General features: G+C 42.0%; 8 protein-coding genes across 8 annotated transcripts; 4 read left to right on the top strand and 4 right to left on the bottom strand.

Moving 5' to 3' along the window:
• Positions 1–9,949: 9,949 nt before the first annotated feature.
• On the top strand, positions 9,950–10,149 carry SNOG_06119 (hypothetical protein; the record flags this gene model as incomplete). The annotated part of the gene is made up of 3 exons (XM_001796451.1): positions 9,950–9,971; positions 10,001–10,012; positions 10,085–10,149. 3 exons carry the CDS (start codon positions 9,950–9,952, stop codon positions 10,147–10,149), a joined length of 99 nt encoding a protein of 32 aa, XP_001796503.1.
• A 500-nt stretch (positions 10,150–10,649) lies between these two features.
• Positions 10,650–14,480, top strand: SNOG_06118 (hypothetical protein; the record flags this gene model as incomplete). Its single annotated transcript, XM_001796450.1, has 3 exons — positions 10,650–11,087; positions 11,220–13,390; positions 13,442–14,480. 3 exons carry the CDS (start codon positions 10,650–10,652, stop codon positions 14,478–14,480), a joined length of 3,648 nt encoding a protein of 1,215 aa, XP_001796502.1.
• Positions 14,481–14,537: 57 nt separating this feature from the next.
• On the bottom strand, positions 14,538–15,463 carry SNOG_06117 (hypothetical protein; the record flags this gene model as incomplete). The annotated part of the gene is made up of 2 exons (XM_001796449.1): positions 14,538–14,627; positions 14,666–15,463. The coding sequence occupies 2 exons, from the start codon at positions 15,461–15,463 to the stop codon at positions 14,538–14,540; spliced, it is 888 nt and encodes a 295-aa protein (XP_001796501.1).
• A 326-nt stretch (positions 15,464–15,789) lies between these two features.
• SNOG_06116 (hypothetical protein) lies at positions 15,790–17,662 on the top strand (the record flags this gene model as incomplete). The annotated part of the gene is made up of 3 exons (XM_001796448.1): positions 15,790–15,869; positions 16,022–16,722; positions 16,770–17,662. The coding sequence occupies 3 exons, from the start codon at positions 15,790–15,792 to the stop codon at positions 17,483–17,485; spliced, it is 1,497 nt and encodes a 498-aa protein (XP_001796500.1). The 3' UTR covers positions 17,486–17,662.
• Positions 17,663–18,079: 417 nt separating this feature from the next.
• On the bottom strand, positions 18,080–19,696 carry SNOG_06115 (hypothetical protein; the record flags this gene model as incomplete). Its single annotated transcript, XM_001796447.1, has 2 exons — positions 18,080–18,666; positions 18,970–19,696. 2 exons carry the CDS (start codon positions 19,694–19,696, stop codon positions 18,080–18,082), a joined length of 1,314 nt encoding a protein of 437 aa, XP_001796499.1.
• Positions 19,697–20,659: 963 nt separating this feature from the next.
• On the bottom strand, positions 20,660–21,026 carry SNOG_06114 (hypothetical protein; the record flags this gene model as incomplete). Its single annotated transcript, XM_001796446.1, has 2 exons — positions 20,660–20,689; positions 20,733–21,026. The coding sequence occupies 2 exons, from the start codon at positions 21,024–21,026 to the stop codon at positions 20,660–20,662; spliced, it is 324 nt and encodes a 107-aa protein (XP_001796498.1).
• A 28-nt stretch (positions 21,027–21,054) lies between these two features.
• On the bottom strand, positions 21,055–21,224 carry SNOG_06113 (hypothetical protein; the record flags this gene model as incomplete). Its single annotated transcript, XM_001796445.1, has 2 exons — positions 21,055–21,174; positions 21,198–21,224. 2 exons carry the CDS (start codon positions 21,222–21,224, stop codon positions 21,055–21,057), a joined length of 147 nt encoding a protein of 48 aa, XP_001796497.1.
• A 564-nt stretch (positions 21,225–21,788) lies between these two features.
• SNOG_06112 (hypothetical protein) lies at positions 21,789–22,103 on the top strand (the record flags this gene model as incomplete). The annotated part of the gene is made up of 2 exons (XM_001796444.1): positions 21,789–21,810; positions 21,865–22,103. The coding sequence occupies 2 exons, from the start codon at positions 21,789–21,791 to the stop codon at positions 22,101–22,103; spliced, it is 261 nt and encodes an 86-aa protein (XP_001796496.1).
• Positions 22,104–22,362: the final 259 nt, after the last annotated feature.

Below are 22,362 nucleotides of genomic sequence, written 5' to 3'. Positions count from 1 at the left end.
TTTGCCTTTATATTATTAGATTATACCTCTAGAGCAGTAAGGAGAAGGCTATAGTATTTAGGTATTTACTATCTATACATGCTGTGTACTACTAAACTAGGGGAGTAGAGAAGCTTTATAAAAGCTAAATTGCTACTTACGCCTAGTTATACTTCTATAATAAGTCAGTATGCAGACTATTTATAGAGTAATAGAAACTCTATACTGCGCTAAGATACTCTTTCTAATCTAAATATTATGCTTTATAAGCTTTCTAACTCTTATATTACTATCTATAAGACTATATAGTAGCGTCTTCACTAAAGCTATAGTTAATTAGCATATTATTCTCTAGAATAACTTTATTATTACTCTTAAAATAGATAGTAACTATTAGATAGAGAACGTTTAGATTGCTAAGAAAGTTAGTTTAATCTTTTAAGACTCTTAAGCATCTAAAATAGAGCGCTCTATTATTCTTACTACTTAAGATAGTACTATATTATATACTATTAAAGCTTATTAGCTAGACTATATGCCTCTGCACTATATTCTTATATTCTCTAAGAGTAGTAGAGGTTAGTTAATAATAATAGAGGTTCTTAATTAATATAGAGTGCTTATAAGAGTTAGGTTAATATAGAAAAAGTATTATTAATTCTATCTTTATACTTATCTAGAGTTAAAGAATAGTCTCTTTTTGCTATTTTCTAGCTCTTTTAGCAGTAAGTTATTAATATATAAGGCTCTTTATTAAGTAAAATAAGCTTAAATTTTATCTATTATAACCTAGAAGATATTAGTATATAGAGCTTTATTAGAAAGTTATAGATGGCTCTTTTAAACTAGAACTATAAGCAAAGCCTAATAGGTTATTAGATTATTCTTCTAGTAACTTATTTAGGCTGCTAAAGATTTATATAGAACTGTGTTATAGCTAAGCAAACTTAAGAGAAAAGATTGTATTAATTACTGCTCTTCTAATATATTAGAAGAGCTAGCTTAAATATACTAAACAGATTATAGAGAAACGTTAGTCTACTTCCTAAGCTTAGTTAGCTTAGTTACGTAGATTAGTACTTTACTATTCTCGTGTATTGAATACTGCGACAAACTGTTACTATAACTCTATAGCTATATACTAAGATTTTAGCTACTTAACTCTATTTCTTACCTTTACTACTACTTCTTATTAGCTTAAGATTTAATAGAAGCTTAGCTAAGAAGAAACTAGTATTAATTAGCCTAATCTTATTACTTAGATATTCTATCTAAAGGTTTAGAAGTTTCTAAAGAACCTAAAAATATACTTTAGCGCCTAACTTAGATATATTTATACTATTAAGTATTAGAAATATAGCTTTTTCTATATTTACCTACTCTTTTTCCTGCCTATACTAACCTATATAGCCTTTACTAATGCGAATTATATTAATAGCTATATCTATATAGAGTTACCTATCTCTAAGAATAACTCTAACAGCGTTTTAACTACTATTATTCTAAAGTTTATAGTCTATAGATCTTATAGAGAAGAAGAATACTTTAATGCTCCTTATATAGTAGAATAGAGTTATAGTTTATCTAAAAAGTATTTAAAAGGCTTTTCTAAGCTATTTTATACTTCTACTATTATCTCTATAGATAGTTACCTATAATATTAGCGCTGAAATAATAGTATATAATATACTATTTATCTTAAATAGAGAGATTTCGTTATTAATAATAGCTAGATTATTCTATACTACTCTTCTCTACTCTAGAAATATACTGCTTATATTAATATTAAGGTTTATAGTACTATTTATGCTATTAAATACGTTTATAAATATATATATAAGAGCACTAATAGAGCTATTTTTAATATTTTAGTAGATAATAAGGTTACTTAGTATCTTTTAGAACGTTACGTAAGCTCTTCTAAGGCTATTTAGCATATTTTTAGCTATAAAGTATATAATAAGACTCTTTCTATTACTTCTCTAGTAATTTACTTTCTAAATTAGCAGTTTATTATCTTTTAAGATAAAGATACTAAGTTAGAGATAAATAAGCATTTAGATTAGTTTGCTACTACTCTTATAGCATTCTTTAACTTTAATTAGTAGTTTTCTATAGGCTATACTATGCTCTATTAAGACTTTCTATGCTATTTTATCTTTAGTAAGAGTTTAAAAACTTAGTCTCTCTATTAGCAAAAGCCTACTATTAGCTATATAGCGTATTATAGTTCTACTTAGAGAGAGAGATTCTACCTTTATCTACTCTTAACTATTATTAAGAGCTTAACTAGCTTTAAAAGTATTTATACCTTTAATAATTAAGTATTTTCTACTTTCTAGGCTGCTGCTGCTACTTAGAGCCTGCTAGAAAATAATAGTAACTAGGTTACTTTCTTTAAAAAAGCAGTTATTTTCTAGACTAGCTCTGCGTTATAGTCTTTTTTTATTATTTCTTTTCTCTATAGGCTTATTATAGACTCTATAATAATATAGAAAACTTTTAAAATAGATCTTTATAATAATCTCTAAGTTTATATAGCTGCTATTAGTGCTACTACTAGCATAATAGCTAATGCTTATCTTAATTATAGTCTTTACTTTCTATAGAAGCTTCTAAAGAATGCTAGCAGAAAGCTTTCTAACTTTAGACTACCTATAGTATAGTATTAGTAAGGTTAGAAAGTAGTAAATAAGCTTATCTAAGCAGAACTAAACTATAATACTATAGAACTAGAGAGAGAATATATTAATTTATACTAGAGGCTTAATAATAATTAGTATATAGTCTTTAATACTATTATTAATAGTATTTAGAATAACTTAGCTAGTGCCTATTTCTTTATTTAGAGCTCTATAGAAATAGGCAAGACCTTTTTATAGCGTATATTATATACTTACTATTATTTTTAGAGAGAAATTATCCTTTACATAGCATCTTCTAGTATAGTATCTATATTATTATCTAATAGAAGAACTACCTACTCTTATTTTTAGATTTCTATTAATATCTATAATAATTTTACTTACTCTATTGCTAGAAACTTAGATCTAAGTAAGCTACTACAAAGAGCTATCCTTATTATATAAGATAAAGTCTCTATGCAATATAAATACTACTTTAAGGCTATCTATTAAATACTATAGAATATTTACTAGTGCTTTATATCTTAAATTTAGTAGTTTACTTCTAGTTATAGGCAGAGACTTTGCCTAAATTCTCTCTATTATTAAGAAAGGCTAGCAGCTTAATATTATAGATGCTTATCTATAATATAGTTTATAAGTAAGCTAGCTACTTAACTAAGCTAGCTACTAATCTCTACTAAAATGCCTACGCAGTAACGTAGCGCAATACTATAATAAATTTATATACTATAAATATAAATATATTATTTATTAGAAGCGTTACTATCTTTTGCATCTTTTATCTCTACTTTATAGGTATATATATTATATCTAGTCTCGCTATAAGTGCTGTAGCGCTTCTCTGCGCATATTCTCTTTAATAGTTTATTACTATTATTATAATAGTTCTCTACTATTATAGTAATTAAGTCTAATACCTTACTAACTATTAAGGTCTTCTCTACTTATATATATTATTATTTATGCGCCTTATGCTTTATTATTACTTCTATAGTATCTTAAAAGTAGCTTATTTCTTTCTATATTAATACTATATTATGCGCTATCTACTAAGCGCCTTTACTTAGCTACGCAATTTTTTTATCTATTAACTTTACTATAGAACTTACGCAGTTTTATACTCTCTATTAAATAAGTATACTCTACGCCTCTATCTTATAGATATTATATAGTATCTTTATCTGCTAGGCACTATTCTTAATAGTAGTTAATAGTAGAGTATAGAGGCGTACGTTAAGCTTTAATAATACTATTTCTAGATTATATAGAGCTAATCTAGCGCCTTAAAACTCTATATAAATATTCTCTACTATAAAAGTCTTCTTAAACATAGCTTTAAAGGCTAGTAGAAAGATTTCTTTATTAATATAGTAGATATAACTGCGTGCTAAGGCTAAGATACTATTACTATATGCGCACTTTAATAGTAAGAAATAGATAATATTAAGTAGCTGCAGTAGATAGAATAAGTGTATAGGTATATAGAGAGTAATAATCTTCTTCTTCTTGCAGCATTTCTAGAATTCTACTATATAATAGCTCTTATAGCTATTAATAATAAGTAGCCTATATACTCTAATAGAATATATATAAGAGTTAAAGTATTTAAGCTAGATAAGCGCTAGATTATTATTTATCTAGCTAGTAGAGCTAACTTAGATAACCTAGTTATGCAGAAGGTTATAGAACTAGTTTAAGATAAGAACTTTATCTATAAAGATAAAGAAGAGTAGAATTATTTTCTCTATTACGCTAACGCTTTATACTAGCGTAACTTACTTATAATTACTAGGCTAGAGCTTCTTTGCTTTCTTAGGCTTCTCTAAACTCTATTACTATAAGCTAAGAGAATATCTTGCCTATTAAGAAGCTAGACTTATTAAAGTTATATATATTCTTATCTGCAACTCTATACTTCTTCTTTATACTCTAAACTAGTGCAAACTAGAGCTAGATAATTACTAGGTTCTTATAGATAGCTTACTAGTAATTATATAGATAGCTCTAGTATATTTATAGCTTAGAAGTATGCTTAATAAAGTTATTAACCTAGTTCTTACTAATAAGCTTACTAGCGCGCTCTCTAAGCAGTCTATTAGCTATATCTCGCATATTAGCCTTTAAGATAAGTAGACTATATATAGAATACTTAAGTATATGCTTTATAATTACTTTCTCTTTTAGTTTTATAAGGCGCTTTATATTTAGCTTATAGTTACGTTAAGAGTAGCACTCTATATAATAGTCTTAGATAGTACTTTAAGAGACGTTATAGATAGCTATAGCGCATTATTTACTTTAGATTTAGTTAGAATTAATATTAGAGATAGTAAGCTATATATCTGCTTTAGTATAAGTCTTTTAAGCTTAGTATTATTAAGATATTACGCATTATTGCTGCGCAGGCGTTTTAGTAGAGATTAGTAGCTAGCTTAGTTAGGTAGCTAGCTTACTTATAAACTACGTTAGTAATTAAGTATCTTATAGCTACTTATAATTCTTTATCTTTATTAAAATATATATATTTATTAAGATAAGGCAAATTAGCGCTTTATAAAGTAGACTTAGTCTCTTACTAGGCTAGAAATAGATAGTAATATAGAGTTACTGCCTTAAATTAAGGTTTTCTACTCTAAAAAGAACTTTCTTAGTTATATTTATCTCTAAAACCTTCTTAAAGCTACTATAATAGATAATTAGGCTCTTACTAGACATACTATACTTACTATCTATAATAATATAGTTAATATACTTAATAAGCATATCTTTAAGCTTATACTAGATAAGATAACTAAGCTTTTAAGCTCTAATTCTGCTAATTTTAGTAAGAATAGCAGTATTAACTATCTTCTTTCTAAGCTTTTATAGTTCTTTGCAGTTCTAAGCTTACTACTAGTAAAGCTTTCTCTTAAAGTTAGGTCTATTATTATACTTTTATAGAACCTTTATTCTAAAAATAGGCTCTATAATAGTACTTATCTATCTATTACTTATATTAGCTATTAAGTTATATAAGCTAAGATTCTTAGTAGAGAGTTTATAGAATAGTTATAGCTTCTTTCTTATATTAAGCTTACCTTTACTAAGAAAGAGCTCTCTTTTATTATCTCTTATCTTTAATTTTTAGTCTATTTATTCTTTGCTTTAACTATTAATAAGTCTTAAGAGTAGTCTCTCTTTACTATTAGTATTAATTTTTAGCTATAAGTATTTACTTATAGCTATTTATACGTTGCTTTATTATGCGTAATAACTCTTTAAGGCCTTTCTATTCTACTTTTACTTCTAGAATATTCTAGTACGTCTAGTAGAATAGTTTAAAATATTATTTATAATAAGATCTTACTCTATACTTCTATTTCTTAGATTTTTCTCTCTTATTTTTCTTTATCTTATATTTTAAAGTTTCTTTTCTACTATTTAGCTATATATATATATATATATATTACTTCTACATTATTAATATATACTACTACGTTACTACTCTAGATAAAAAAACTTATCTTTATCTCTATATTTAAGTATCTCTAGTATCTTCTGCGTTACTACTGCGTTTATATAAGCTATGCTAGCAACTAGTATAACTATATAAACTCTCTTAAAGCTCTTCTCTATCTCTTTTTCTCTATCTTCTACTTACTTACTATTTACTTAGTATATTATTTACTTATTTTACGCCTGCTACTATTTCTTACTACTTCTACTTACTTAAAATTTAATTTCTTTTATCTTTTTTACTTTTTATTTATCTTCTACTCTCTTTTTTTAGCTAATATTTATTTATCTTTTTTTAGCTTTACTAACTCTTTTCTTAGTAGAATCTACCTATTTTCTACTTATTTTTGCTCTAAACTAGCCTCTATACTATTCTTTTTATCTTTAAAACTATCTAAAAATAGCTACTCTTACCTCTAAAAACATCTCTAAGCTGCTTAAAATAACTTCTAAGAAAGCTAAAAACTACGCTAGAATTAAAGCTAAAGTAGCTAAAACTACTCTACTAAAGCCTAGAGAAAATCTTAAGAGTATTATTTAGGCAGTTAAAAACTAGTTAAAAAGAATCTAAAACTTCCTTAAACTGCTTATTAAGAGAGTCTTTAAGTACTATAAGAATACTCTTTCTATCTCTAAGATTATCTATAAGAGCTCTTTTTCTTATCTTTTTTAGACTATAACTAATATTTTAGCTAATATTACTAAGATAGAAAGTATCTTTATCTATCTAGTTAGTAAGATAAATAAGCTTAAGTGCGCTTATTATAAGAAAAAGAATAGTAAATTCTTAGCTTATATCTCTATTAGCAATAAGGCTAAAGAGGCTTATTCTAACTATTATCTTATAGAATCTAAGCGCTATAGCCTTATTAATAGTTAGTATTCTACTTTTTTTCTAGTCTTTTTTAATTCTTTTTAACTCTTTTAGCGCTCTTTAATAGTTCTAGTATACTCTCTAAATTCTATAAGCGTAGTGCTCTAGAGCTCTTTATTAACTCTATTTATACTATTAAGAAGACTAAGAAGAATATTACTAAGGTAATTTAGACTAAGATTATACATTAGAAAGCCTATATTTAGTTTCTTAAGAACCTAATTATTAATCTTACTTAAGTCTTTTTAGCTTAGATATAACTCTTTATAACTAGAAAATATAGAGTTTATAGATAGAAAATAATACTTAGTAGCCTAGAAAAAAGCTTCTTTATAGCAGTAAATAGTTTAAAATAATATCTATTTACTTAGTTTTCTTGCTTCTACTTAAGTAATATAACTAATATCTTACTAATAATAATTAGACTTTTTATTTGCTAGCCTATTACCTAGCATAATACTCTATTCTTAACCTTTAAACTCTAGCAACTTCTCTCCTTACTAAGTAGCTATAGAGATACTAGCTATCTCTCTATACTATACTTATCTTATCTATAATTAGAGGCTTTAAATATATACTCTCTATAACGCTAGCTATATATAGAGCTTTATCTCTAATTAACTTAAGATATTAAGATACTAAGTTAAGTACTCTCTCTCTACGTAGATTACTCTAAGAAGAAGGTTAGGTAGACTCTTACTACTAAGCTAAAAGTAGAAAGAAGAGCTTATTCTTTTTATCTATTAGAGTAGAAGTACTTACTAGATAAGCTATCTTACTCTCTTAAACTACTTTTACTCTTACTAAAGAGTATCTAAGTATATAATTTACTACGCTCTACGTTCTGCTAGCTATAGCTAATAAATAGCTTTAGTAAAGCTATCTCTTTCTAAAGTAAATTAAAGAGCTTAGCTAGCGTAAGCATAGGCTTATATTAGCTAGACTCTTAAGCAATAGAACTATATACTCTAGAGTAATAAAACTTAAGTTACTAGAGAGCGCTATAGGTAAGTCTAGGTTACTTATTTATCTAGTAAGAGTCTAGATAATACTTACTTAGTAGATAAAGTACTAAGAAAGAGAGGCTAGATATTCTAGGCTTACTTTAATAGTAGTAAGAAAAGTCTATATATCTTTTAAGAGAAGAAGTAGAGTTTAATTAACTAGTTATATTATTATAAGAAGATTATGCTTATTATTAAAGAATAGATAAGAATAAATTTAGGCTTTATTTTTATATAAGATAGAGCTCTAGCTTATATAGCTATATCTATATATAAAGAGCTATAAGATAGAGAGGTTAAAGCTATCTCTTAGCTAGCTTTTTTACTAAATCTTAACTTTATTAAGGTAGTTTAGAATAAGATAAAGAACTAGATTAAGCAGAACTACCTAGATCTACCTGCAGATAGATAGCAGAGCTATAATTAGCTATATATAATTATATAAGAGGCTTAGAATTCTATTATACTAGAATACCTGCAGTTCTTAGTAATTAGTATAAGAGAGAAGTGCTAGGCTATAATAGAGGCTAAAGGCTACTATACAAAGTATTAAAATATATTATTTATCTAAACTTAGTTTAGCTAGTGCAATTTCTGATCTCTGCCTCCTGACTCACTCTACTACTTATGCCTACTACCACAGTAGATCTTGTTTCAGGGCACGTGAGCTGACGCATAATTGAGAGCAAACATGCTCCGGAGATTGCAAGATGTCACGAGATCCAGATGTGACTGTCTAGAAAGGCCGCCGAAAGGAAAATTGGGCTGCACAAAAGGCCTACCATGACGACGAGGCTTTGTGACGTGTTCTGTGTACATAATCCAAGAATGGGCTGGCGTAAACATTTGATCTAGATGATCAAGTATATTACCTACGAGCTGTCAAAGCGAAGGGCAGGACCTTGCATGGAGTGGAGACTTGAATTCGTATACATGTTCGGTCAGCCAGTCCTAATTCCACGATGAGCATGAGATGCAATTGAGAGCATATCGTCTGATCAATCAGCATATTTCCTTTGCATTGAATCCAGAGAGTCGTTCGTGGCATTGTCGCTTAGAGACAAGACTGGAAGAATAAAATTCTGAGAATGCTTCAGAGTTGGAGGTAGTTGGAGTTATCGGAGTGGCTGACGCAGCGATGTGCCAGTTATCCAGGGTGTTCCCGTCACATCGGAGAATATCGCCAGTGGGGTTAAGATCGGCAGAGTCAATTTTGGATTAACTCGGGTAAACAACAACGGGCGGGAAATGAGACTGTTGAGATGTGTGAACGCGACTTTCACCGGAGTGGGACCGTGTGGGAATCTCGGCTCTGATGTCCGGGGAAGAAAGTTGGAAGAAGGTTGGCCATGTAACGCTGGCTCTGCGCTGTAACCGAACGACCGAAGAATGCCGACCTGAAGCGTGGAAATCCTGCTAAAGTTGAATTGGGCTCGCTACCTTGGGCATCGAGGGCGTGTAGTAGTAATGGACAATGTCGTCGTAAGAAGCAGCTTGCGCATCCAAAAGTTTCAAGATTTATGCCTCCAAACTAAAACTCCGTCAATAAAGCCTTGATGGTTTGCCATTATCAATTATCAAGGAGCAGTGTCAAAGCTCGATTGTGCGGAGAGCCCAAGGGAAGTGAGGCGTGAAGGAAGCAGCGCGATAGGACAACTCGAAGACGACCAACCTCTGTTCCTGATCATTGTCATTGCCTGGATCTTCATCGGCACATTGCCACGCGATTCTCCAGCTGCGTACTACACGTTGTATAGTTCGTTAAAAATCTACCTGAGTGCAACAGGTAGCAGCCCATTGATCGAAATCGCCGAACCCATACACAGGACCTGCCTTGCCGTTGCAATTGAAGCTTAATTCGGTGTATAGCTTCAGGTCATAGAATGCACCATTCACTTTCCATCGTAGTTGGGAACCTGCAGGACAGAGTGAAAGTAGAGTAGGGCAAAATGGGGCCGCAAGGATTGTGCTGTTAGTGCATAGCTAACGAACTGTTCAAGTCATCAACTTAGGTGAGTGCGCTCATTATGAAATTGAAACGTGTAGGCGACTGTGTGAAAATAAATGGTTATGACACCCACCAGGTGTGGTCAAGATTCCTGCGCGCCGTTTCCAACGAGAAGAGGTGAAGTGCCTTGTATATATTTAAAGATCTCGACAAACCTCAGGAGAGTATCTCGTAGCTGCGTGTACATTCAGGCTCGCTGAAGGTCATAGGAAGAATGCGTCTAAATCAGCTTATATCGTGAGTAGAGCGGCTACGAATTTTGACGCGTTCCACTAGTCTTCCCTATTTGAGCAAAGCGCGGTTTGACGCGTCGCGTGGTCGCACCTTTCCAAAACTCAAGCTCAGACGTGAATCCCCGCCACGGACATTCAGTATCCAGTATTGCGTCGTCGTCGTAGCTGCTCACTTCTTTCTGACATTGTCTACTCTCGGCACCGCTACTACGCCTTTTTGAGATTTCTACCTGCCAATTGGTAGTGCTCCGCGTGACTTCTTCTCCACGCGTCGGCCAACGAGGGCCACATTCAAAGAGCAACCACTGAACCACCGCCCCGACACTGTGGTATCCTTTTGCTGCACTATCCACATCATTTCAAAGCCAAGACACGACGAAAACGTCCATGGCAGACTCGGACATTACAATGGCAGTCGAGCAGCCCACGCGCACGCTCGACGCGTCCGCGAAACCACGCGTCGGACTATTGGCAGCTCTCCGGAAACCAGCTGCAGGATCATCAGACAGCAGTGCAGAGTCTGAAGATGACGCCTCGGAATCCGACCGCGACGCAACTACACGGAAGCCGCTCAAAAAGTTGGACGGCTCGCAACCACAATCTCCGCCAGCCGAGGAAGACGAGGACAAGGATGACAACGACGCGGCCTATGAGCGCATGAAGAAGCGACTGGCTGCTAGCAAAGCCACAAAGGAGACACTGGAATCGGGTAACGCACAGGATGAAGCGCGTGTTGTTGCTCTAGTGGTCAGCACCGACGATGAAGACGAAATGCCAGTCAACACCCGCAGGCCCGCCGTCAGAAAAGCAAAGAGCATAAGTCGGCCAGCCTCGCCAGCTGCTAGTGTACGGTCACGGCGCTCGTCGCCTGGGCTCTTTGTTACCCCCAACGCAACGCCCCATAAGTCACGAACCACATTGTTCGTCGGATCCGACTCGGACGAATCAGCCACACACTCGCATAATGCTGATTTGCAGGCACGCGTACAGCGCATACGAGCAGAGAGATTGGCAAATAAGCAGGAACAACAGAAGTCTGCAAAAAGCTCGAGGCGGCAAGCCAACCAAGGCTCGGGGAGCGAATCAGATGGCGAAAGCGGCCGACGCCTTACACAACAGGCAAAACCCACTCGCAAAGCTGGAAAGAAGGCAATGGAGCTCATGGCCCGTGATCAGCAGAGAATCAGCCGCAACATGCAGCTCACACATCAGGCCAAGACAAAGAAGAAGTATGGCTTGGACCACCTCTTTAGCCGCTTTGCGTACAACGCTCCCAACGCTGGAACACCCGCTGATGGTTTACCCACTCCAGACGCCAGCTCGGCCCTGGCGTCTTCGGATGCTGAAGTGAATCAAGTTGAGGACAGCCCACCAGAACAGGAAAAATCGCAGGCCAAGGAGAATACACCAACCACAGACGCAATACAAGCCAAGGAGCCATCTTCCCCACCCACGACATTAGACAAGGGCAAAGGACGAGCGCCAGAATTCCAACACCTTCCGCTGCATCCCTGGATGAAGGAAACCAAGCCAACCACGGTTTTGAATGCTGAGGTTGATCACCCTATGGTTGAGCTTTCCGACTCCGAGGATGAACTGCAGGTCGTGCAGCCAAAAGCTAGATTTCCTGTCTTTGATCGCATACCTGTCAAGAAACAGCAAGAATCTTCATCATTGCACCACCTTCGCCATTTGGCTCAAAAGACCGCGTCAAATGACTCATCGCGCAAGGGTCCCAAGTCAATAAGCCTCAACCAGATGAAGCTGTTGCTTGCGCAAAAGGCTCGTGAGCAGGCGAACAATGAACGCGCCGAAAAGATCGAGGATTTGAGGCGACGAGGTATTCACATTGAGACCGAGGAAGAGCGAGAAAAGAACCAAATGGCCATTGAAGACATGGTTGCCCAATTCGAAAAGCAGAGGCAGGAAGACCTCAAGCTTGCCAAGGCTGAAAGAAAGGAAGCAAAAGCCAATGGCGAAACCATCGATGATCTGCCATCCAGCGACGAGTCTGACGACGACTATGTAGGAAGTGGTGAAGAGAATGCCGACGAGCCCGAGGCAGAAGCTGAAAACGAGGAGGTCGAGCTTGAACTTTCAGGTTCCGAGGATGAAGGCGACGAGTTGATTGCTGACGAGGCCGAAGAGGACCAAGACGACGAATCAGCCGCCCAAGAGCAAAACCAGGACGAGGATGCCGACATGGACGAGGACGTCATTAGCGTGCCTGCGCGCCAGCGGACGACGACCCGAGCACGAAACATCATCGTGGATGACGAAGACGAGAGCGACAACGATGTACCCATGCCCGCCTCTCCCACACAGCAAGCGACGCAAGACGATGCAATGGCTGTTTTTGGTTTTGGCAACGCCGATGCTGGCCTCGGTCTTACCCAAATGTTTGCCGGCACCATGGCAGATCTGGAATCTGGCTCTCAGTCTGTTGTTGCTGAACCAGAGCAAGATTCTTTGGACTTTTTACGAAGCCTACCCGAGACCCAGCCAGGTGCCAACTTTAGCCAGGCTTCAGATTTTGTGATACCCAACAGCCAATCAATAATTTCACAGCAAAAGGAATCTCAATCAGGCCCGGATACACAATTTAGCCTTGGTATCAGCCAGATAGTCAACACTTCACCAGCTTTTTCGCGCACACAGATCGAAGACTTTCCCGAGCCCACACAAGATGCCGGCTTTTCCTTTTCACGCTCGCCAGCTGGCGTCATGCCGCCGCCTTCGACCGTGGACACTATCATGATGAGCATCTCTGAATCTCCCATCAAACAGAAAAAGGGCAAGCTGCAACGTGGGCTTCGTGATGCGGCTGTTGAACTTTCAGACGTTGAAGAGGACCTTGTAGCGGATATGAGCGAAGACGACGACATTCAGCTTCCACCAAAGCCTCGCCGAGATGCATTTGCCAAGCTGCAAAAGGGTGCCAAGAAGCAAAAGGCCATGGACGACTTTGACAAGAAGACCAGTCTCGCCAAAGGGGCCGTCATGGACCAAGCCGAGGAATCCGAGGATGAATACGCCGGACTTGGAGGTGCAAGTGACGACGACAGTGGAGATGAAGACGAAGATACGAAGAATATGATTGAACACGGCGAGGTTGATGTTGATGAGCGGCAAATTGCCGCCTTTTTTGCGTAAGTCCCTGTCTAAGTATGCAAGCGAATGTGATGACTAACACGACGCAGTGATAAGGCGAAAAAGGAAGACGAAAAGAACATCAACGAGCTCTACAAGAATGTCATGAACGGAGGTCTTCGCAGGCGTGCTGGTGGTCGTGATGACTTTGACATGTCGGATTCGGAAGACGAAGAAGACTTGCGTCTCCGCAAGAAGCGCGCTGAATTCCAGAAGATGAATCGGGCTTTGCTGGCTGACGAGCGCATTGGCAACATTGCCAAAGACCAAAAGAAGCAAGCCTTCTTCCACACTTTGGCAGACTTTGCAGACGAGGGCGAATACGAGTTTCTCAACATGCCCGCAGACCTCGGTGGCAACACGGAGAGCCAGTCTCAAGATGATGGATCAAAAGAGGGCCAAGCGATGGACGACGTAGCCATTCCCGACTCGCAGACACTTGACGCTGGGAATCCCTCGGGATCGGACAACCCGCTCAAGCGCAAGTCACCATCTGATTCACAAAAAGAGAATCGACCACCGCCAAATCTTCGTCGCACTGCTGCGTCGGACAATCTCCTACGCAAACCAATCACGCTTGCAGACGTTCAGAATTCTGTGTCTGAATTGCTCGACGATCCGCGCATCATCGTGCCAGATTCGCAATTCTCCGAGTCGGACGACGACGACGAATCCCCGGCACCCAATGTCGCTTCTCGTAAGCCCATTGTTGATCGTCTGACAATGTCTCGCACATCTACCATTTCAGAGGCTGCGCCAGACGGCGGCAACCTAGCTTTCCACGCTCCGTCGCGATCAAGTAATGCCCCCGGATTCCGGATCCCTTCTCTCATCCGCCAGGCTACATCCAATCTATCCGCGTCATCAGATTCCCAGAGATCGACCAAAGGAGGCGTGCCCTCGGAATCCGTCCGTCGTGGCGGAACTGGCAAGAGCAACATTCACGCCCAAGCAAGAGAGGCGGAGAGGAGGCAATTGCTGGAGAAGAAGGATAGCAAGAGGAAGGAGGCACTAAGGAAAAAGGTCAGCGCAGGGAGGAAACATGGTATGAGAAGCGTCTTGGGTGATATGACCGGTGGTTTTGAGTAGTTCGATCTTTCTTTACGTGTTGCGGGTTTAGCGATGTATATCATTTTGAATGGGCATTCATTCTGGATATAGAATGCCAGAGGCATCATGCAGCGCCAGTCGGCTTTGCCATATACCATTATCGTCATCATACAAGTTTACAAAGTTCTACTATACACATGAATACTCTATACCCTCTCACTAACCCAAATCGCCCCCCTACACCCCCCTCGTATCACCTCAGTCAACAACTCATACGGCTTCGCCTGCTTCGCATCATTCTCCACTGCATGATCCAAATGCTCCAGCTCCTCATCCCTAATCCTCCTCATCTGCCCCATCAACGCCTCCAACTCTGGCCCCAAACTCTCCCCACGTTCCTCACACTTCCTCGCCCAATCCAACAACACCCTCACCTGCTCATTATAATGCGTCCCAATCTCCGTCTCGACAGCTTCTGTACAGGCCATTGCCGCCTCACGCCCCAGCACCGCCGTGCTCCACCCGAGAAAACTCGCCGCGGCGGTCCACACGGGCGTCATGGCTGTCGGGCGTATTCGGTGCTTGCTTAGCACTTCGTTGAAGTACTTGTAGTGGCCCGCTTCTTGGTCGTACATGTGCTTCATCAAGGGCCGGAGGTGCGGGTGCGACCGCACGATGACGGGGTTTTGCGCGGCGTAGATGAGGATAGCGGCGAGTTCGCCGGTTTGGTTTACGCGCAGGGCGGAGGAGAGGAAGGCGCGTTGTTCGCGGGAGAGGGGGCGGATGGGCTTGGAGGTTTGGGAGGATGCATCTTGGGAGACTTGTGGTGAGGAGGGGGAGATGGGCGTGTTGGAGGTTGCGGGTGGGGGTGGTGTATGCGAGGTTTGTGGGGATGTGCTTTGGTGTCGGCGTGAGCGTAATGCGCATTTGGTACTTGGGGCGCACGAGTCGAGGACGAGGTGATGTGCGCGGCGTGGTATTGTTCGAGCCAATGAACGTGTGCATAGGATCTTGGAAGCCATGTTCTCTTTCTCAAGAGTGGTGAACGGTGTAGAGCGTGCGTTTGTTCGAGTCGGATGAATGATAAAAGGAAACAAATGTTCTATCAATGCGGTCATTGACCTCGACCGCGCTAGCGACTTAAAGTGGTCCGCCCGCCAGACGCGTACTGGTCCGTGCCCGCCTTTTAGAATCGACGTTTCCCCGTCTTCAGCGCTCCCACGTTCTTCTCTTCTCACCCCCAAAACGCGCCATTTCACTTCGCCTTCGACTTTGCGACCCTGTTTCCGCATTATCCCCATCGAAATTACCAGAGAGACCGGCGCTTTCATCTACAACTTGTTTCATTATGTCGACGGGTGACATTGACGATGAGCTTTTCGCCCTCGCTGGCGGCGACGAAGAGGCGGACATTGAGGAGGGTGAAGCGTGAGTAGCCTCTCTCTCTCACCTATACACCTTTACTGCCCCTCCCTCCCCCGCTCTACCTTTCTCCATCGACCCTCAACCAACCCCGACTACGCGAAACTCCTCAACCACGCGCTCGACTCCTCGTGCAACATGAAGCTGACCCCACGCAGCTCATCGCCCGCAGCGTCATCGCCAAACTCGCTAGGATCAGATGCCATGGACGAGTCGGACTCGGACCGCGACGATGACGTTCCAGAGCGATCAGCCGACGTGCCTTACCCCCTGGATGGCAAGTACATTGACGAGGCGGACAAGCGACACATTATGGGCATGTCCCAACTAGAGCGCGAAGAGATTCTCGGCCAGCGCGCAGAAGAGGCACAACGGGCGCAGTTCAGAGCCGACTTAGCCAGGCGCGCTGCGCAAGACAACAACAGCAGGAAGCGCAAGGCTGACTCGGACGAGCCCGACGATGCCATGCACAAGAGTAGCCGACCCAAGGTCCAGCCGCGAAAGAATGACAAGCTCGAGGCGTACAAGCGTGAGCGCGAGCAGCGTGGCCAGCAACGACAACGCCAGGATGATCGCCGCAGCCGCCGACGGTCGAGCTCTGGTGACAGAGGCGCGGGAACTGACAACGACGCGGACGGCGACAGCGATGTCGAATGGGATGAGCGACCAGCAGAGAAGGCACGCGAAGACCAGCCTGCTTCGCTCCGTGATATCGAGTCTGTTCGCGTTGGCCGCGGTTTCTTCTCCGAGGTGTGCTTCCACCCTGGATTCGAAGACGCCATGACTGGAACCTTTGCACGACTTGGCGTGGGTCAGGACTCGCAGCGGAGGACGCTTTACAAGATGGCGCAAATCAAGGGTAAGTACTTTTTAGAATCTCGTCGCGATCTAACTAATAATCTTTAGGCTTCTCCACTGGCAAACCCTACGTCTTCGAGGGCAAGAATGGAAAGCGTATTGCTACCGACCAGTACGCCATTGCGCAGCATGGTTCGGTCAAGAAAGACTACTCATTCCAGTTCATGTCAAATCAGCGCTTCACCGAACAAGACCTCGACATCTACAAGGCATCTTTGACCGAGAACAACTCCAAGCTCCCCACTCAGTCATATCTTCAGCGCAAGTACAATGACCTCATGGGTCTCCAGAACCACCACTGGACCGACGCCGACATATCCGCTCGCATTGCCAAGACGAAGAAGTTTGCTCATCTCCTGCAACGCCAAAACTCGGACAGTCAGCCCCGGATAGCTACACAGTCGGAAGCCGCTGCCGCTCGTGTCGCCGAACTGAACCGCAAGACGCGCATCAACGAGGCCGAGCGAGTCAAGAAGACTTTGCAAGACCAGCAGCGTGAGAAGAAGATTGAGCAGCGCAGGGAAGCTGCGCGGCGGAAGGCAGAGGAAGAGGCCAAGAAGGCACAAGCCGAGGCTGTGGCCAAGAAGCAGACCTTGGAAGTCGATGCCCTCTTCGACGGCGACGGCTCATCACGCGCATCGACGCCGAAACCCCAGGCTGACAAGAAGAAGTCGGAGCGCAAGGGCCTGCCGACTTTCCGAAAGCCCAAGATGGACGATGACATTATCGCTAGCATGGACATGGGTGTTGACATTGAGATTTGAGAGATGGACGTTTCTACCGACCATGGATATTGTGTAATGCGTTGTTCGAATCTGGGTACATGGCATTGTAACGGCGTTGGCATCTGCTGGAGCCTTTGGGTCTTTCCAAAATGGGGCACATACAGCTCTGACTGACATATTTATACCCGGTTTTGAAATTCATTGATTCATTGATTCATTTCTATCGCCCTGGCTCTCGTGTTGCAAATCAAGTTGGATATGAACAATGCAGTAAGACTGCTACAATGGTCTAGAGTGATAGCTAAACTTTGTGTAGCCAAGGCGCAATGGATCAAGCTTCACATACTCTAGTGTCGTCGCAATCAGCATGTTAAGATCCGCTCGGCTGTTTACAGGTCCTTGGAGTAGCCAGGGACGACATGTGAGCGTTTCACTAATCTGCATTATTTGGCCAAGGTGAAGGTATATGTAGCTTGTACGTGCTTGCCTTGCAGGACTGCTTATCCTGTATACGCAAAAGGTGAAAAAAATTGATATCAAACACTCAAGTGTGCTTGCAACGCATCGATGCAAAGCGTTGCCAATGCTCTTCTATTGTGAAGGGACTATTCTCTGCAATCTTGAAGCTGACAACTATAGCTTCGCCTGCAACTCTCCGGTCCACCGTGAAAACGTCTCCGGCTTGCTCCCCGGCGTCGGGTCATGATGCCACGTAAAACTCAAGACGTCACCATCGCTAACATTGAATGTGAAGATGCGTGTCTTGGGCGATGTGAATGGCCACATGCTCTGTGATAGCTCCAGTTGGCGGTTTGGCGCTAGAAAGAACGTGTTTCCCCCGCTGTGCTCTAGTATGTAGTTTGTGAGGTGCGGACCCTTGGCGGAGATTCGTAGGTGACGGTTATCGTGGACGTGGACTGAATAGCACATGCTATTCGTAGCGTTGCTGTAGTCTCCTTGGTAGTTCTTGAGTGGGAATGATGGGTTGATATCGGTCTTCTTCGACGCAAGTCCAGAGGCGTATGCATCGTATACGAGCATATTGGCTCTCTTTACCGACTTGGCCAGATCAAGATAGTGTGTCTGATCAATCTCTCCCAGAAGAGTGCCAAGAAGGACTTGTCCGACAATGCCTGAAATGTCGAACAGGGGCAGTGAGTTTGCCAGAACAAAAACGGCAGATTGGGACTGCGGGTCCAGTAGTATGGACCCAGTGTAGCCTGTGAAGTTTGCCACTTGATGAAATATCGCCCGACCAGCATGTGCACTTCCAAACAGCCGATTGCTCTTCTTCCCCAAAAGTATCGAGTTGTAGCTCGCGAAGGATAGGTTTCCGGGGAGTTCTGTTCGGTAGGTCCCGAGACAATAGCCCTGCTTCTCTGCAGAGGCGTTGCCCACGCCAACGTGAGGAGAGAGTATTTTACGAGCATATTTGAATGGCGAACCGGGAGTACAGTCGACGTCATTTCTTCTCTGGTGGTCATACGCATGTAGTAGTGATTGATACATGACTAAAAGCTCACTGGTTGAGCTGCGTCCACCGACCGCGCCACCGAATCCAGTGTCATCGGACCAACCGCGATATTCGGACCAGGGAAACTCGTGCGCGACGCCATCAAGGCCCACCCAGTGTTTGTAAACTGCATTGTCGACGGCTGGAAGATTGAGTGTGCTGCGGTTCATGCCCAGCGGCTCAAAGATGTATTTCGCCACGCAGGTGCTAAATGGTTCGCCCGTCACTCGCTCAATGACAGACGTGACAAGCGCATATCCCCAAGCCGAGTATACAAACGTCTTGCCAAATTCGCCGAACGCTGGGATATGGCAGGCCAGTTTGGGAACATCGTCCCGCTTAGTAAGAATGTCTTCAAACATGGTACCCCAAAACGTGTTTTGCGCAGATAGCCCGGTTCTGTTGGCCAGCAGATCTGTCACTGTTGCATGGTGTCCGACGTCGTCTTTTCTCTCGCTGAATTCGGGCAAGTAGTGCCGTATGGGCACGTCCCAGCCTAGTAGACCTTGCTCGACGAGATTCGAGACGACGCCTGCGGTCATACGTTTGGTCATGGAAGCGACATTGTAGAGCGTGTCATCATCCGGAGGGGGCGCTTGGGATGCTCGTCGCCGGCCAAAATGAGCAGTGTAAATCGGGGTGTCGTGATGTAGCACACCGAGGGACATGCCCGGTGAGCCGCTGAGCTCAAAGAGTTGCTCGATTAGCGGACGCAGCTGCCCAAGACGTATATCCATGATTAGCAGGACGTTGAGAAACTGTGGTGATGAATGGAGTTGTGAGGTTCTGAGTAGTCATTCGGTTTAGCGCCATCCTTGAGACTGCGGCGCAGTCGGGCGTTTGCTTATGCACAAAACCCCCAATCTGAGCGGCAAAAGCCGTTTCTGGGATTTTGATGCAAGCCGTGGTGTGTCTTCTGATTCGACTAGCCTGATGCCACACTAGGGCGATAAGATGGTCATTGATCAGTCAGACAGGCGCAAAGAAGAGACTGTTCGAGGAACATAGACCTCTAGACAAATATTCATTGCTGATTCGATACAGTCTCACCTCTTCCACCAATTTCAATCTTCCTCATTATATACCCTAGAAGACCTCGATTCTGATATAAGTAGTTTGATGTCACCTCGATCTCCTTCGAAAGTCTCTATAGTCATCTACTAGCAGCTGCCATTCATCTAGTTCATCCCAAAGGGGTTTCTCTAGCTCATCCTCATCAACTCCGAAACTTCTGATGAGCCCATCTTCCAAAGTTAATTCGAAATCATAATCAACATCAAGCTCCAGCAAGTCCTGTAGATGTAGGAGGTCAGCATTCATCATCCACTGCCTGATATGGGTCGGTAGATTGCATAGTCTGCGCAACCGATACCGCGCATTCATCGATTTGGCGTCGCGACATATGCTGCATGGTCCCGGGGGGAACAAGATGAAGGTTTCTGGCTTCAAAAGGGCGTTTCGCCGTAGCTGATGTAGTGGGCATTTCAACAATTGTTTCTGATCCCAGGCGGTGTCGCAGATGTAACATAGTGTGTGATGGTTGTGGCCGCACGCGAACAGCTGCCAGCATGTGTGGCATGTGTTATAGGGATCTGTTCCCCGCTTGTATCTTTTGTTGCGCCATTGTCGGAGATCGTGTGGAACATTGGTTTGTCGGCACAGCGTTGCTTTGTGTTTTTCTTCAGCTCCCATGGAACGTTTCAATCGCTGTTTGCGTGCGCGCCTTTTACCTGCGACCGATAGCGATTTGTAATTGTTTGTCGAATGGAATACTGAGCCATTTATGTTGATGTGCTCAGTTTGCTCCACACTAATCGTTCTAGGCTCGGAGATGACATCTTTCTCTCTGAGACCTACGCGTAAAGCGAGGTCTTCGCCGTGCCCTTCCTGTGAGTCTTCCAAGCCTTTTTGATTGAGTTCGTCGCGGAAAGCCATTACCGTCATATTCGACTTGTTCTGACCGGAAGTGTGCCTCCAAGAGTCATGTTTATGGAGGATGTAGTCAGCGATTTCGATTTGCCGAGCGAAAGACTCGAGGTCGCTAGTGTCCACAGATGTGCCGTACATTTCAACTAGCTCTTCGTACAAGAAGCGATCAACATTCGTATCCAAAAAAGACGGTATCCTCAGTTTCCCATGTAGCATCTAGTTGGGCTCCCCTTGCTAGGTCCGCCTGCTCCTCTTCAAGACTCTGGCCCCAATCTTTATCCATGTACTGATGGTAATATAGGCACTGACGCCGACGTTGCGGTTCTGTCGAGTCATTGTACCCTGTGCTCTGCGAGGGCCTGTCGTTTTGGGATGCGATTGATACAGGCAATGCGTGAGGCTCGCTGAGACCTTCGACCATGACCTGTAGTAGTGTGATAAATACTAGTATCGCTGCCATGTGGGCACCCGCTATTACCTGTCTTATCAACCATATACTTGAGCCTTACGCAAGCGAGCATGGATTTGTGGCCGGCGTTTCCCTGCAAGGTTGCCCAGTAACAACACTGCCAGGTACCTCATCTTGGTGCGTACGAATGGTGATTTGATGCCACAGAAGGTCTCCTCACTAAACCCATGTGCAAATCGATGCCTGACGTTACTCGTAACACACACGACTGAGTCCTCACAATACATCCACAACGGAGCCGAGACCCTCTCTGCTGGCGAGTAGTACTGCAAGCTGAGTGGCAATCAGTAGAAGAGGATGTTGAGCATGTAGAAACCCACATTAGCACGGAAAGCCTACAAATACTGTTACCAAGCCAAAACAAATCCTCAAACACACGATTCCACCAAATTCACACACTGTTTTACTCGATCGCTCTAGCCGAATCAGAGATGCCTTCGACCACTAAGAACGGTAAGTTCATCTCTCCAAGCGTCCTCATTTGTTCGTCTCTGACCTATGGCACAGATGCGCCGTCAGCTATTATGCGGAACCCTTGGGACGTCGCCCCAGGTACCTACACTTGTGCCAACGGCAACACTGTCGACCTGAGCGGCAAAACTCATTTCTGGGACGTCAATGCAGGTCATGATGTGCTCGCTGGTTCGACCAGCCTAGCGTGTCACCAGGGCGATGGGATGGTTGACGATGCATCGGAGAATAGAGGAGACGCAGATCGTACCCATGCAGTGGCTTCCTCTAAGTAAAGAACAGACTTTAAGCATAGTGTAGAGAGAAAAAGTGACAGCATGGCGGAAGAAGGAAAAGGGAAATAAGACTTGGTTCGGAACTACATTGAAACACGCATAGCATGAGTATACCTAGGGTTAGCTACGGTGTGATTGAACGAGAAGACTGCTTTAAACGTATTTTTCGAAAGGTCCCTTGAAGCGATGTTGAGTTTGAAATTACCCCCTGAATGATACTTGTCCAATGACTTTGGCGTTTCTATGGGGTTTGACTGTA

The sequence above is a fragment of the Parastagonospora nodorum genome, assembly GCF_000146915.1.
Source record: "Parastagonospora nodorum SN15 chromosome Unknown scaffold_9, whole genome shotgun sequence".
Taxonomy (NCBI): Eukaryota; Fungi; Ascomycota; class Dothideomycetes; order Pleosporales; family Phaeosphaeriaceae; genus Parastagonospora; species Parastagonospora nodorum.
Note: the sequence above shows the minus strand (reverse complement) of the source record. Positions and strands in the feature narration are given on the sequence as shown.